General features: G+C 40.3%; 1 protein-coding gene across 1 annotated transcript in view; it reads right to left on the bottom strand.

Annotated features, from left to right (window-relative positions):
• The window catches only part of bckdk (branched chain ketoacid dehydrogenase kinase), a 30299-nt gene that overhangs the window by 1309 nt on the left and 11490 nt on the right, over window positions 1-17500 (bottom strand). The window contains exons 5-11 of the mRNA XM_080041705.1: window positions 14157-14276; window positions 12744-12842; window positions 11764-11837; window positions 8334-8462; window positions 5393-5482; window positions 4410-4565; window positions 1-3289 (exon numbers count right to left, since the gene is read on the bottom strand). The exon at window positions 1-3289 is cut by the window's left edge and continues 1309 nt beyond it. Coding sequence (XP_079897831.1) covers window positions 3145-3289; window positions 4410-4565; window positions 5393-5482; window positions 8334-8462; window positions 11764-11837; window positions 12744-12842; window positions 14157-14276 — 813 coding nt within the window. The 3' untranslated portion in view covers window positions 1-3144. The remainder of the gene's footprint in view (window positions 3290-4409; window positions 4566-5392; window positions 5483-8333; window positions 8463-11763; window positions 11838-12743; window positions 12843-14156; window positions 14277-17500) is intronic.

The raw sequence follows: 17500 nt of genomic DNA, 5'->3' as shown, positions 1-17500 counted from the left end.
GTTAACAGAGCAGTAACTCTATCGTTGACCCAACATGAATTAAAGTGAAAACGAAACCAAAAACTAAAATTACAACAATCTTGAAATATATCTGACACACTTTCTACATGAAAAAAATTCAAAAGTTCGGAGACAGTACTAGACAATTACTCCTCCGGTATATTTTTTACTCAATGGCTGTGTTGTAAAAGCCCTACTAACTTCCTCCCTCCTACATACTCAACAAGTATATACTACATTACTGTCTACTTAACCATCCATTGTGTATGCGAGGTTCGTCGGACCGTTTACACTGAAGTATACAGAAGCAATAAAAAAAAACTTCTGTGTCGTTTGTAAAAAGACACAATGCATTGTGGGGCGGTTGAGTATAGGAAAAGTATCCTGTCGATCCATACACAAAATCTTCCCGGAAAGTAAGTACTCATTCCGGGCATTTCTCGCCTACACAAACTCGCATACACAAAATTAGTATGAGTAGGATGTTAGTCAGGCTTTTGGAAAACAGCCTTAAAGTTGAATAAAGTTAATATAAAAAAAAAAGCTGCTAGCTGATCGGTGCATTTTTTTTTAGCATATAACAAGAAAACAATTCATTTTTCAGCAAAGCATATTGAAATGTTAAAAGGCAACTGAAGAAATAAAGAAAGAAATATGACAAAGTTTGAAGTTAGCATGAAGTTGAAGGACTAGCGTGACGCGGTAATGGTAAATATTAAATATTAAGGCAACATGTCGATTCGCTCCCCTGCCCGAAAAATCCACATAAACAGCTCAACCAAAGACAGACACAACTGTTAATATAGCCTGTTGAAAACCAGCCTGGTCTCACGCAAGCTTAAAGGTGCTACGAAGAACTTTTAAATATTTCTGAAACAGTCTAATTTTTCCCTCTGATGATCATGAATGACATGTCACAGCAAACGAGACCATCAGTGCAAAGAATGCTATTTTTTTTATATAGTTTTTCTTAATGCCTTTGTCATGGGTATACGCTCGCCCAGGAACAACAGCTAACGTGGTTAAAACACTACCGCTTATGTCCAAAGGGGGTGCTAGAATTAACAAATTGAAAGTTCCTCGGAGCACCTTTAACATTTGTTTTTTATAATTTTCTATAAGTCTAGACTTTCTCCAATATCCGTTAGTGGAAGGCAGCCCCTGATTGGTTCATGTAGTCGTCAATCTAGCCTCCAGTCAGACCGGACCCTCCCCCACTTTCTGTCTGTTAGTGGAAGGCAGCCCCTGATTGGTTCATGTAGTCATCAATCTAGCCTCTAGCCTTTTTTTTCATTATGTCGAGAAATGTCAAGAATAAAGACGAATACTCCAAAATGCTATCGGAGTTAGTGGGGGCATTTATGTATTTCCAGCATACTACAATAATTGACGTGCATGTATTGGGACGTCCTAAATCTTTTTCTGGCGTACTAAATAGTAAGGGAAGCATGGGGATTGGAACGCAGGGTAATTCTAAGCTCACGCGATATCAGGCTGGTTTCGACTAGGCTATTCTTAATGGGCTTCATGGTGTTTTGGCAGTATATTTTTTTTGCATCACAGCTGAGCTCGTAGAAGGCTTTGCAAGTACATCGGTAAGGGGGTTTAACTCTTAACATGGAGGAGTGTAGACCTTTCATTCATGACTTACATTTTTTTTTAAACAAACTGTATATTTTTACTATTTTTATGATGATAATCATGGAAAAATGTGAGCAGCTCTCTCTGCACTTTGAGGAGGTTGATGGCAGGGATGCTGGAGTGTGCTGTATGGAGTTGTTTTTATTTGAAACGTGTATCGTCGAAATGTAATGTAACCGTAAAAAATGTAAAGTTCGGAAAATGTAAAATGTTCAAGGGATTCACTAGATTTTTGAGTTTTCAGGCTAAAACTAAAATGCTTAAAGCTGTGGGTATGTGATTTCTGATTGGTCAAAGTTAACATGAGTGGTACACTTTGACCAATCAGAGCGAGGCTCCGATTCTCTGTTCTTATTGGCTGTTGGGACTGTCCATTCACTTTGGCACGACTTTGTTGGTGTAGAGCGTGTCAGGGAGGGACCATAGGGGAGGGACCAAAGAGAACAAGTGGAGCGGTTGAGGTATTTGGATTCTGAATCTCTATCCCCAACTGCCATTTTCTCCCCAAATCCTCCACCCCAGCTTGAAATTGAATTTTTTTAACATTTTCATAACTTTTTAGTAAACATTTTACATCGTATCATATTCTTAATTTGAGGCTAATATTGCGACCAGTAACTTTTTCTAATCGAACTTCTCAAAAACTGAAATTCTCATTTTCACTATCAATGTTATTTGCCATCATGCACAGTTTTGTCCCGATAATCTAAAACATTCAAAATATCAATTCACCCCCTTTTTTCAAAAAAAAAACGTCAAGACGACAACATGCCATAGGGTCCAAAAAAAACACAAAATAGGGATAAACAACAACAACCGAAAAATCATCAATTTTAGAGCTAACATAGCTTATAATCTGTCTAAGGCAAAAAACTAAACAAAACAAAATATAGAAATAGTGTTGGTAGAGTTGGTGTGTTTCGGAGCTTTCTGACGACATACTGTGTAGGGGTGTAACTAGATATAGATCTAGATAGATAGATCGATTCATTGGCAAGATATGACCTCACAATATCCTCACATATCTTTAATTTTTACGCTCCTATGTTGACAGTCTCGCTCCACGTCTGTGTGTGTGACACTATTTCAACTTTAAGAATGGATTGTTGTTCATTTAAATATCTCTTGAATAGCACCGAAATGAATCGTTAACCTCATATTTAGTTGTTTTTTATATACAAATATAACAGGTTGTGTTAAATTGGGCATATAATATCGTCTCATATCAATCACAAGGCCCCTAAATCGAATCGAAATTGTGTTACTCATTTCAATTTCAATTAACCTTTACTTATACAATTGAAATCTTATCGCGGCAGATTTTGTGATATGGTCAAATATCGAATCCTTGTCCAATAAATCGATTTAACATCCTAATATATCGTGATAAAACCAAGTGATTTGTCAGTACACCCCTCAAACCAGAGTCCCATTTAGTCCATAATCTGCCATGTGAACGTCCCTATGTTGTTGTGGATCTACCAGTGTGTTAGTTGTTGGTTTTTATATCCTGAAGCTCTCTCCCTTGCCGTCGATGTGGCGCAGACGCAGATACACGTCCGTACCGATCCCCTGCATGGACTGGACAGACAGAGAGCCTCCGAGGTATTCAGCGTACGCACGGGATGTGGGCAAGCCGAAGCCAAACCTACGGACACAGATAAAGTAGGTTTAGGTATGAGGTATTCAAGGTAGTAGGGGTGGACTTTGATGCATGAGCTTGTGCTATTCCAAAAAGTGTTTTTGTTAGTTTTTAATGCAGAGAATAAAATCAAGAAAAAAATAATAATATCGTAATATCGGGATAACACCAGCGATTTTACGCACGAGATGTAGGCAAGCCGAAACCAAACCTAGGGCAAAGGAGAAATATATATAAAACATAGATAGCAGGTTTATGATGAGGTATTCAAGGAAGTAGGACTGGGTTATTTAAGTATGTCAAGCTAGCTAGTCAGCAGTCAGGTGATACCTGCTTTATGCAGGAATCACCTGAAGTGACTATTAGTATCTATCTAGTTTATAAGGAGATGTTTAAGGATAAGTTTATTCTATCCTGTCTGTCAGTCCGTCCATCCATCCATCCATCCATCCATCCATCCATCCATCTATCTATCTATCTATCTATCTATCTATCTATCTATCTATCTATCTATCTATCTATCTATCCATCTATCCATCTATCTATCTATCTATCTATCATTGTTGACCATTATCAACCATGGGTAAGAGGGCTTTTTTTTGGGGAGGTATTTCCCCAACTGTATTAATGCGTTTTTTTGCTTTTTTGGCAAGAACAAAAGTAGCCAAAAACATATATTTTTTTTTTAAACACAGAACATTTTCAAAAACGCTTAAAAAAAAGTCGCAAAAACGTAAATAAAGACTGCTCTGGTTGCCACTGTTGGTCAATGCCTCTTACCCGTGCATCCGTCAGTCTGTCCATCCATCCATCCATCAATCATTGTTGACCATTATCAACCATGTTTTTTGGGGAAGGGATTTCCTTAACTGTATTAATGTTTTTTTTTTTTTTTTTTTTTTGGCAGAAAAAAAAGTTGCCAAAAACACACAAAATAAACCACAAAAAGTTGCAAAAAAAATTCAAAAAGCCTGGTCTGGTTGCCACTGTTGGTCAATGCCTCTTACCCGTGCATAGGGAGTATGTAACAGGCCTTACCCGTGCATAGGGAGTATGTAACAGGCCTTACCCGTGCATGGGGCTGCTCTGGTTGCTTGCATGGGGCTGCTCTGGTTGCGTTGCTTACCCGTGCATGGGGCTGCTCTGGTTGCCGCTGTTGGTGATGTTGTTGAAGAAGTTGCTCATGCGAGGGTCCTGGGCGCTGTCCTCGGCCGTGCTGAAGTGATAGTCCATCACCTTCTCCACGATGTTGTGAGGGATGCCACCGCCACGGTCTGAAATCCTAGAGGAGGAAAGAATAAATGGTCAAATTAAAATAAAATGGATAAATTGTCTTTTTATGGTCAAAAATAGAGGGTCGGAAATCCTAAAAGGAATAAAAAAATATTATTTAAAAAAATTTAAATAAATAAAAATTTTGGTTTTTTTTTTACGTCTGAATTTATATTTATGAAAAAAACTAAATATCACATTTTCCCACATTAAGGCAAAATCTCTATATTTATCCATAACAATGAACTCAAGAGAAGATTGTACATATTTCAAGATATGCAGTATATTGTGTATCAGCATATACGTATATACTTGATTAATCATATCACTCAGCTCTAAGACAAACGGTCCGGTGAGGTAGCAGACTCTCTGAAACTTATATTGTGGTTGCGTTCTGAATCGCATACTATTTCTTTTTTCTATTCTACATACTACATCCGACGATAAAAAGAATCTAGTTAGGATGCAGTAGGCATACTATCGGGACATACTTTACTCTCTTATTTCATCATAACATTGCGCCTTGATCTTGCCTCTTGCTTTTATATCCGTCGCATCCCCGTTTGTTTTCATATGGAGGCTTCGTCGATGTTACGTCACTTCACGTGCGCACTGGATTGTGGATCAGAATCGCCCAAATAGGATGCACTTTTCATCACTAACAATCTTGGCCGCATGAAGTAGGACATCCGGGTACTTCTAACCATCCTAAATCTGGCCACAAGAATCGGGACATCCTAAATCTTTTTTCTACATACTATATAGTAGAAAGTATGCGATTCGGAACGCAACCTGTGTGTGTAATTTGACAGAAAAAGCAGACATTTCTGGTCTCACCTGATGACAAAGTCGATGTCGTTGTTTGCGATGGTGACGACCACATCAGGCACGTTGTAGGGAGTGTCCAGGTGGCTCTCCATGGTCGCTCTGAGGGGGCACACACACACACACACACACACACACACACACACACACACACACACACACACACACACACACACACACACACACACACACACACACACACACACACACACACACACACACACACAGACTTCATTCAGAGTATTCTCTTTCAATTGTGGCCCATTGTGAACCCCCAAAATGTGTTTTAATGAGGCCATAAAATGTCTGCTTCTGTGTATAGTATTTCAGAAGTGCAAGTTATAGTAGTTAGGTTCCCTGACCATTCCAATGAATGGAAAATGACATGTAATGAAGAATTGTGTCTTCATTTTTTAATTTATTTTTATTTTATCCTATTGTATTATAGTTCTATTTTGAGAACAGAAATACAGAGTAAGTCACATCAAAATTTCACTACACATCCTGAATGAGTATGTGACAAATGTAAACCTTTGAATGACTTGATTAATGTAATGTAATGACAGGGTTTTTCCTGCATAGAGAAATATTTGGCGCCCCCCCAAAGTGGTTTTATGCCCCCCCCCCAAAGGAAAGTCACCAGAGCCAAAATGACAAAAATTGAGAATATATTTAGCAACTTAAAACCTCTCCAAATGTGTTTCTAGTTCAGCCCAATACAAGTCATCCTTCTTGTAGGCATTGCATTTCAATTCATATTACTGCTTCCCTCCATCATGAAAACAAAATAATCGTAATAAAACGATCATTGAAACTCTCCTTTCTCAACCACACCGCTCTTAAAATTCACAAACTTTGCGCCTTTACTGTTGCAGTCGCGACCCCCAAAAAAGTTGTTCCGTGTTCTCACCCCCCAAAGGCCCATAATGAGCAGGAAAAACCCTGAGTGATTAATGCAGTTAAGAGTAAAAATTCACCATTACAATATTGTATATGTGTTTGGATCATATTGCGTTCTGAACCGGTTAACTAAGCCAATTCTTCCATGTTGTTCTTTGATAGGACAGCATTACTGTCATGCCTCTCTATGGGGTTATTTTAGCTTCTCTCTGTCAAAGGGAACGCTCTTTAACTCTGTGTGTGTCTGTGTGTGTGTGTGTGTGTGTGTGTATGTGTGCGCGCGTGTGTGTCCGTGTGTGTATTTTAGTTTCTCTCTCTGAAAAGGGGACATAATGTAACGGCCCACGACCCTGAATAGTTACAGAAGTTCTTTCCATTGGGTGCAGCATGTGTGTGTGTGTGTGTGTGTGTGTGTGTGTGTCTATGCGTCTGTCTGTCCATCTATCTGTCTGTGCATCTGTGTGCCTGTCTGTCTGTCTGTCTGTCTGTCTGTCTGTCTGTGTTCCTCCCTGTCTGTCTGTCTGTCTGTCTGTGTGCCTGCCTGTCTGTCTGTCTGTCTGTACCTCATGGCATTCTTGAGTAGTTCAGGCAGTATGTAGTCCAGTGGCAGAGGGATGAATGGATATCGAGCTGCTACATGTCTGTCTGTCTGTCTGTCTGTCTGTCTGTCTGTCTGTCTGTCTGTCTGTCTGTCTGTCTGTCTGTCTGTCTGTCTGTCTGTGTTCCTCCCTGTCTGTCTGTCTGTCTGTCTATCTGTCTGTGTTCCTCCCTGTCTGTCTGTCCGTCTGTCTGTCTGTCTGTCTGTCTGTCTGTCTATCTGTCTGTGTTCCTCCCTGTCTGTCTGTCTGTCTGTCTGTCTGTCTGTCTGTCTGTCTGTCTGTCTGTCTGTCTGTCTGTCTGTACCTCATGGCATTCTTGAGCAGTTCAGGCAGGATGTAGTCCAGAGGCAGAGGGATGAATGGATATCGAGCTGCTACATGTCTGTGTGTCTGTCTGTCTGTCTGTCTGTCTGTCTGTCTGTCTGTCTGTCTGTCTGTCTGTCTGTGTGCCTGTCTGTCTATCTGTCTGTGTGCCTGCCTGCCTGTCTGTCTGTGTTCCTCCCTGTCTGTCTGTCTGTCTGTCTGTCTGTCTGTCTGTCTGTCTGTCTGTCTGTACCTCATGGCATTCTTGAGTAGTTCAGGCAGTATGTAGTCCAGTGGCAGAGGGATGAATGGATATCGAGCTGCTACATGTCTGTCTGTCTGTCTGTCTGTCTGTCTGTCTGTCTGTCTGTCTGTCTGTCTGTCTGTCTGTCTGTCTGTGTTCCTCCCTGTCTGTCTGTCTGTCTGTCTATCTGTCTGTGTTCCTCCCTGTCTGTCTGTCCGTCCGTCTGTCTGTCTGTCTGTCTGTCTGTCTGTCTATCTGTCTGTGTTCCTCCCTGTCTGTCTGTCTGTCTGTCTGTCTGTCTGTCTGTCTGTCTGTCTGTCTGTCTGTCTGTCTGTCTGTCTGTCTGTACCTCATGGCATTCTTGAGCAGTTCAGGCAGGATGTAGTCCAGAGGCAGAGGGATGAATGGATATCGAGCTGCTACATGTCTGTGTGTCTGTCTGTCTGTCTGTCTGTCTGTGTGCCTGTCTGTCTATCTGTCTGTGTGCCTGTCTGTCTATCTGTCTGTGTGCCTGTCTGTCTATCTGTCTGTGTTCCTCCCTGTCTGTCTGTCTGTGTGTCTGTCTGTATCTGTCTGTCTGTCTGTACCTCATAGCATTCTTGAGTAGTTCAGGCAGTATGTAGTCCAGAGGCAGAGGGATGAATGGATATCGAGCAGCTACATGTTTGTTTGTGTCTGTCTGTCTGTCTGTGTTCCTCCCTGTCTGTCTGTCTGTGTGTCTGTCTGTATCTGTCTGTCTGTCTGTACCTCATAGCATTCTTGAGTAGTTCAGGCAGGATGTAGTCCAGAGGCAGAGGGATGAATGGATATCGAGCAGCTACATGTTTGTTTGTGTCTGTCTGTCTGTCTGTGTTCCTCCCTGTCTGTCTGTCTGTGTGTCTGTCTGTATCTGTCTGTCTGTCTGTACCTCATAGCATTCTTGAGTAGTTCAGGCAGGATGTAGTCCAGAGGCAGAGGGATGAATGGATATCGAGCTGCTACGTGTCCGTTGATTCTCACTCGGGGAGAGTTCCCGTACTGATGCTCACACAGACGCCTGGAGGGACACACACACAACAAAAGTATCTCATTAATTCAATCAAGCTTAATTTAAAGATGGGGTATGTGATTTCTGATTGGTCAAAGTGAACATGAGCGGTACACTTTGACCAATCAGAGCGAGGCTCAGATTCTTTAAAAAAATAAAAAATAAATAAAAAATCTCTGTTCTTATTGGCTGTTGGGACTGTCCATTCACTTTTGCACCGACTTTGTTGGTGTAGACTAGAGCGTGTCAGGGAGGGACCATAGGGGAGGGACCAAAGAGAACAAGTGGGGCGGTTGAGGTATTTGGATTCAAATCTCTATCCCAACTGCTATTTTCTCCCCAAATTCTCCACCCCAGCTTTAATTTAATCTCAATAAAGCATCGACAGGAACCAATTACAATGATATGAAGAATACAGCACATCAGAATTACATGATAAACAAGCAAAACAAACAAGTCGGTCAAACAAAAGCAATGAAGAAATCTTTTTTCTTCAACTGGCTAGATAGAATTTTTTTGTAGAATAACAATCCCTTTTTTTTCTCCATCCAGAAACAGGTTGCGTTCCGAATCTCATACTTTCTACTATATAGTATGGTAGAAAAAAGATTTAGGATGTCCCGATTCTTGTGGCCAGATTTAGGATGGTTAGAAGTACCCGGATGTCCTACTTCATGCGGCCATGATTGTTAGTGTTGAACACTGCATCCTATTTGGGCGATTCTGACCCACAATCCAGTGCGCACGTGAAGTGACGTCACATCGACGAAGCCTCCATATGAAAACAAACGGGGATGCGACGGATATAAAAGCAAGAGGCAAGATCAAGGCGCGATGTTATGATGAAATAAGAGAGAAAAGTATGTCCCAACTAGATTCTTTTTATCGTCGGATGTAGTATGTAGAATAGAAAAAAGAAAGAGTATGAGATTCGGAACGCAACCACATTGTACATTACTTTGATTGAGTGCACACTGCAGTTACTAAAATCAGTCACTAGATGGCAGCGTCCCTCTATGACTTCTCTTCTATTGTTTTACATTTTGTTATCAATTGACAAGTTGTACTCTGTGTTTGCATATAGTCATTGTTAACAGAAATTAAACCTGCAGTGTGTAGAATTTTGGGTTTTATTTCCTAGCAGATTTTGTAGAAAGTAATTACAATATCCATAAGTACATTTAATTTAGTGCATAATAGCTGAAAAAAAATGTTTTGAATGATTATTTTTTCCCTTAGAAAGGGTCTCATATTTCTGCATATCTTGGACCAAGGCCTAGTGCCGCCATCTTGAAAGTGTCATAGTTGGAATGTAATCAGGTGCATTGTTTAAAATTTAGAATTGTTCTTGTCCTTGAAGGCCACTGTAGCTTCTGTTATTATTCGAAAGGGGGTGGGGTTACCCAGGGAGCGTTGCATTCTAGAACTTTGTAGAACTTTCTTGATGATGTCATATTACACACTGCACCTTTAATTTCCCTCATGATTGTATAATATTTTAATGCTGCAACATCCATCCATGCTTTTTGCTATAAAACTTTGTCCTCATAACTGTTTCTTTGAACACCAAGGTTTTGACCTCACAAATATGCAACGTGCTCATTTTCACAAGGCGAGAAGCACTGAATGAATGTCCTTGGAAAAAGGGGAGTAAGGAGACTCCCGCCACGTTCTGTTCTTGGACTTTGTATGAAGGATGAAAACCTGCTTTGATAACACACAAACCCAATGTTACGCATACACATTTTTGGAGATATAAAGCTTCTCCTATTCTGTTCATTCTTTGTCTCAACTACTGTATGTAGTCTCACACATGTATGCTACACTTGTGATGCATTTTGATTCCCTTGCTTAAACCTGCAGTGTGTAAAATGTTGGGTTTTATTTCCTAGCAGATTTTGTAGAAAAAAGTACGTTTATTTTAGTGCATAATAGCTGATTTAAAAAAAAAAAATTCCCTCAGAAAGGGTCTCATATATGTCCATATTTCTGCATATTTTGGACCAAAGCCTAGTGCCGCCATCTTGAAAGTGTCATAGTTGGAATGTCATCAGGTGCATTGTTTAAAATTTAGAATTGTTCTTGTCCTTGAAGGCCACAGTAGCTTCTGTTATTATTCGAAAGGGGGTGGGGTTACCCAGGGAGCGTTGCATTCTAGAACTTTGTAGAACTTTCTTAATGATGTCATATTACACACTGCACCTTTAAGCTAGCAAGTAAAAATCTACCAGACTTTGAAGCTGCCTGACTCAGAATCTTTATTAAGACACTTGGGTTTTTAATACACGAGCTATCAGAATTCTGCTGACAGTCATTAAATACTCAAGTACTCAAAACAGCTCCCACCCCTAACTGACTAACACATGTAATTCTAGTTTAAAATGCACTCAATTCTTTACCACAATCAGTAACAACAGATAAGTGAATGTTTCCAAGCTACTTAACATATTCTACATCCACTCACTGTGTAAACGTTCACTTCTAAACTCAGTGAAAGTCCCATAAGGTGGGGCGCTCCGGTGGCGTAGTGGATAGAGCGTGTACCATATTGGCTCCGGCCTTCGTTGCAGTGGTCGCGGGTTCAAATCCGACCCGTGGACCTTTACTGCAGGTCATCCCCCCTCTCTCTCTCTCTCTCTCTCTCTCTCTCTCTCTGTCTGTCTCCCCATTTCAACTCTGTTCTGTCTAATAAAGCATGAAAATGCCAAAAAAATTATCTTAAAAAAAAAAAAATCCAATAAGGTCATAAATAGATAAGGTTAGAGTGAGTGTAGTAGTGTAAACAACTAGAGATAGCCGTTATCTGTTATCTGCTCACTGGCCTAGAGATAGCCGTTATCTGTTATCTGCTCACTGGCCTGGCTATCAGCTGACCTCTGACTGCACTCTGTAAACAGTAGCCTTAATACACAAGCACAAAGTCATTGAAAGGTGATAAACAAACACTGTGTGAGTGAGTGAGTGAGTGAGTGAGTGAGTGAGTGAGTGAGTGAGTGAGTGAGTGAGTGAGTGAGTGAGTGAGTGTGTGTGTGACTGAGTGAGTTAATGGAAAATGGACTCCACTTATAAAGTGCTTTTTCCCTGCTTTTTCACACTCAAAGTGCTTTACATTGTTTTGTACACATTCACCAAATCACACACACATTCATAAACCAATAGCAGTGTGTGTGTGTGTGTATGTGTGTGTGTGTATGTGTGTGTGTGTGTGTGTGTGTGTGTGTGTGTGTGTGTGTGTGTGTGTGTGTGAGAGAGAGAGTGAGTGAGTGAGTGAGTGAGTGAGAGAGAGTGTGTGAGTGAGTCTGGCTCTTACCTGGCAAAGTCCACCCACTTCTCGATGATTTTCTTCGGGGAAAGACGTCTGCAAATGATCCCAACGAAATCAGGCTGAAAAAAAGAAACGACAATATGTTTAGATATTGAATAAAGCCAGAGTTATTTTTTTATTTATTTTTTCAACATATTTGTCCAAAGTTTTTACTAAATATATTTAGGATACAGCCTTTTTATAACTTTTTTAAATTAAAAAAATGCTATATACAGGTTTTCAAAAATGCATTGTCTGCATGTTTTTAAGAAGAAACATTTCATAAATCAGAAATATGAACAAATCCTTTCGTGATAAACTTCTTAAAATCCTCCCCCCAACAAATGCACCATTTCCTCTGGTCTGACTAATGTTTGCTATAAATGACAACACACACACACACACACACACGCACACGCACACACGCACACACCCATCTTTTTCGGGAAATGAAATGTAATTAAAAAAAACTAGGTGTGTCCCAATTAAACTTGACAAGTAGTTGGAACAAACTGTAACTGATTACAGTCTTACCACATATTGAGCTGCAGGCAAACCACACAACACAGACCAACGGGTTAGTAACATATTGACTCATATTAAAAAACTGAGACTTACATTGTCTCTGTATTGTGGAGCGCGAGACATTACATCAGAAGAAAACTACATCTTAAAAAGGTGAAGTAAGCGGTTTATTTATGTTAATATAAGTGTTAAATCGCTCTTTATTCATACAGTGATCACTTGCATAATGTGCGCGTTTCATAAAGCCGATCTCTCAGTCAGCTGCTCTGCATGTAATCGGCAAATAAACTTATTGGAGGATCCCGAAATTAATATCCAATCACAAGAGAGAACGCTACAAACCGACACCCGTCTCACTCATGGTCTCACTGCCATGCCGTGTGAGTGAATGAGTGTGTGTGTGAGTGAGTGAGTGAGTGAGTGAGTGAGTGAGTGAGTGAGTGAGTGAGTGAGTGACGTACATTGTCTTCGTGGAGAGCCAGGTGATGTGTCGCTAACATCCTGATCCCCAGACGAGAACACAGAGTGGTGTCCAGGAAGCTACGCAGGATCGTCTCATCCTGGAACATTGAGAAAAAAAAGATTTTCATTTATTACAAATTCAATGCATTAAACCTGCAGTGTGTAGAATTTGGGGTTTTATTTCCTAGCAGATTTTGTAGAAAGTAATTATAATATCCATAAGTACATTTAATTTAGTGCATAATAGCTGAATTTTTTTTTTTAATTATTATTTTTTTCCCTTAGAAAGGGTCTCATATATGTCCATATTTCTGCATATTTTGGACCAAGGCCTAGTGCCGCCATCTTGAAAGTGTCATAGTTGGAATGTCATCAGGTGCATTGTTTAGAAATTAGAATTGTTCTTGTCCTTGAAGGCCACTGTAGCTTCTGTTATTATTCGAAAGGGATGGGGTCACCCAGGGAGCGTTGCATTCTAGAACTTTGTAGAACTTTTTTGATGATGTCATATTACACACTGCACCTTTAAATAAACCTAGTTTTAGAAGTAAGACGGTGTGCGAGAATTCCACTTTTTGGGGGGGGATTTGCTCTACCCTCTCCTATGTTCCTGCCTCAAGTTACAGATGTGCGATGAAGTACCATTTAGTTTTATTTATTATTATTTATTAGAGCCAAAATTATCTCAGTATATCCAAAATTTGGCATGAAGACCAACTAGACAAATACGAAAAAATAATGATTTACTATGAGAGAAAAATCTGGATTACTAGACTTATTATAAGCAGGTTTCATAAGCAAAACAATTTGAAAACTAACAAATAAAGTATTAAGACAGGTTAGATAAATGTAGACCCTAAAGGGAACTTCAACAGATTAACTTTGTTCCTGAATCCTGGCAGAAGTCTTTCTGATTGGTCAGCGTTGAGCGTTGGAGAATGTAAACAGGAAATGGTAATGAAGCCACTTCTACAATACAAGACTCTGAAATATTACCGTGGAAGATATTTTCCTTTTTTCTCAACACTCATCAAGTCAAATCTTTTTTTTTTTTTTAAGATTATTTTTTGGCAATTTTTCTTTTTTTTTGGGGGGGGGGGGGGGAATGACATGCAGAGAACGACCCGGGCTGGATTCTAACCCAGGTCTGCTGTGAAGAGGACTGAGACTCTATGGAGGGAGTGTGTTTGCGTCCCTTACCTGTACGTGTCTGCAGTTCTAGTTACACACACACACACACACACACACACACACACACACACACACACACACACACACACACACACACACACACACACACACACACACACACACACACACACACACACACACACACACACACACACACACACACACACACACACACACACACACACACACACTAAGTTTATGGATGTTTTTGCGTCCCTTACCTGTACGTGTCTGCGGCATTCCCTGAAGCCCTGAGCCAACATGGTGACCACGTCTTTATGATCATCCAGCAGCTGATGAACCAGTTTACAGAATTTAGTCTCTACGTCCTGGTCCTTGATCTGGGGAGAGAAGAGAAGAAAAGAAAAGAAAAGAAAAGAAAAGAGAGGGAGAGAGAGAGAGAGAAAGGGAGAGAGGGAGAGAAGAGAGGGCACAATAAATATATAGATAGTTGCATTGCATATAGAAATAGATAGTTTTATTGTTATTGCATATAAAAATATAAAACAGAATTTGGTTAGCAGCCCCACTCCAAATAGCAGCTTTTAGAATTTGAAAAGGGAATAAATAGGTCATATGAATAAAAAGTAAACGCAAACACACTCCATAAACTTAGTGTGTGTGTGTGTGTGTGTGTGTGTGTGTATGTGTGTGTGTGTGTGTGTGTGTGTGTGTGCGTGTCTTGTAAATGTAAAAGAAATTAGTCAGTCGTGAGAACAGGTCAATAAAAAGAATATGTGGAAAAAAAACTGTGAAAATAAAATTGCTTAGAGCAGCATGATTAGCAGTTACATTCAAGCCATCGCCCAAACGAGTTGACACAAAGTTGATTAAGCCCAATCAGCTCCACAAAACTATCTCTGTGTTTCTCAGTATGGCAGCATATGACAGAGCTGCTAGTCATGTTTTACAGACACTGAGGCATCCGTTTAATCTTTGTTTTGATTATATGATCGTCTACGTTGACCGTCTCTCTGTCTTATTGTATTATTGTCCGAGTGCACTTAGACAATAATACAATGAGACAGAGAGAGACGGTCAAATACAGTTTATGTTCCATCATCTGGTTTTCTGATCTGTTCATGTTTGGATTTGATGTTCAAGTTTCAGTTCTTCATTTTTTTTTTTTTTTTTTTTTAACCTTTATTTATACAGGTATATCCCATTGAGACCGAAGACTCTTTTGCAAGGGGAGACCTGTTTTCCTTTCCCACGTTACCATTCACACACACATTCATACACCGATAGCAGGCTAACTATCGACATTCACACGAGGCAAGGTGGGTGAAGTGTCTTGCCCAAGGACACAACAACTATGACACAGGTGGCAGGGCGGGGATCGAACCTCCAACCCTTTGATCATCAGCCGACCCGCTCTACCAACTGAGCCACAGTCGTGTGCACAACATTTACTGTAACAGACGTCAGCAATGAGTCTCCCTCCGTTAATGCAACACACACTATACATTCAACACTTTTCTTCTTGCTCCAATTCATCATGATCTGAAATCAAAGATCGAACACTTTTCCTACATTTACAAGCCGCCCTTTTCTCTGAAATCTTGTTCAGAATTTTTTTTTTTGTTAGGTCATGTTCACAGGTATTTTCATAAATGTGGCTTTTTATGTGTAATTTGGCCTTTTGTCAAAGTGTTGCGTTTATATTTTTGTATATAGGCTATAAAGAAGAACACACAAGTGGAAAAGACAATAGCTATTGAGCTATTGCAAAGACATTTCATGCAAACTCAACATTTCCTGCATCAGCATAACGCTCACTTTTACAGGACTAAATATTTACAGCAACAAATACGGCTGGCAGTGAGGGGAGAGAAAAGTCTGAGGGCAGCGTTTAAATCATAAAATCATCACACACACACACACACACGCACACGCACACGCACACGCACACGCACACGCACACGCACACGCACACGCACACACACACACACACACACACACACACACACACACACACACACACACACACACACACACACACACACACACACACACACACACACACACACACACACAGGAAAACCGATGCCTCAGCAAGCGGAGAAAAATGCCTTAGGCCAACGTAGACGATCATATAATCAAAACAAAGATTAAACGGATTCCTCAGTGTCTGTAAAACATGACTAGCAGCTCTGTCATATGCTGCCATGCTGAGAAAACACAGAGATAGTTTTGTGGAGCTAATAGGCTTTAATCAACTTTGTGTCAACTCGTTTGGGCGATGGCTTGAATGTAACTGCTGCCATTCATTTTATATGAAAAAAAGTTACACACTGTAGCTTTAAGTGTCTGCAGAAAATGAAAATGTCTAGCAGCTCTGTCATTTGCCATACTGAGAAATACAGAGATAGTTTTGTGGAGCTGATAGGCTTAATCAACTTTGTGTCAACTCGTTTGGGCGATGGCTTGAATGTAACTGCTGCCATTCATTTTATATGAAAAAAAGTTACACACTGTAGCTTGTCTAGCAGCTCTGTCATATGCTGAGGTCTTGTGCCAACACGAGACTGAACGAGGACACTTGTATAACTTTTTATTCACCAGACAATGATCATTTCTGCCTGGTGTTACATACTCAGGTGTGTCAAGGACAGTAGTATATAACTAAAGAGTTTATAACCTCAGACAATTAACAATTATTGATCTGTTAGATGGTTGAAGAACGGTCACCGAAAACTTTAAAAAAAAAAGTGTTGGGAGTTGTGGAAGAAAGCGTATGTTTAGTATCTGTAAGACTGTTATCATCTTCATTGAGCCATTTCTGGATCATTTCAAGCCATTCATTTTATATGGAAAAAGTACACACTATAGCTTTAAGTAGGGGTGTGAACGTTTACAAAAATGCCTAACCGTGTACACGACACATTTTTTTTCGTGTACACGGTTAACCGTTACGTCATTGTCCTCGTGCCCCCGCCGTCTTGTAGGCGCGCGCACACACACACACACACGCGTTTGTTCGCTTGTAAACACACAATTGACATGAACTACGCTCGTTTACACACCTCTTATAATAGGTCCATGGTACACACACACGTTCGCCGTCATAATCGCGCTTCATTCATTTCCTGATTAATATAGCCTATCGCTTTCTACATGTCCACGTTAAATGCATGTTGAACAGGTGTTATAAAGTTCGGGCTACTTACGAGCGTAGTTCACGTCAACCGAGTAACTTTAATCTTTAGGTTATCGTTCATCACTCTTCAATGGCTGTGAGTCGAGTCCCAGCACGGCGACTCCCCGTGTGTGTGTGTGCGCCGATACACACACTCACTCACTCACACACACACACTCGCCGAGGGACAGACAGATTCTCGGCAGACTAGCTTTTATCCTCCCCAATTAGTTTATTAGTGATGTAAAATCAATAAACGCGTGTCTCCAGAACATATTTAAAAACTTTTAAATTTGAAGAAAAAAGAAAAGAAAAAAAAAACGGTTTTCGTTTATTGATTTTTCCTAAACGGTTATGATTTACTAAACGGTTACACGTGTACACGTGTACACGTGCACACCCCTAGCTTTAAGTGTCTGCAGGAAT

Source organism: Ammodytes marinus (assembly GCF_949987685.1).
Source record: "Ammodytes marinus genome assembly, chromosome: 14".
Lineage (NCBI taxonomy): Eukaryota > Metazoa > Chordata > Actinopteri > Uranoscopiformes > Ammodytidae > Ammodytes > Ammodytes marinus.
Note: the sequence above shows the minus strand (reverse complement) of the source record. Positions and strands in the feature narration are given on the sequence as shown.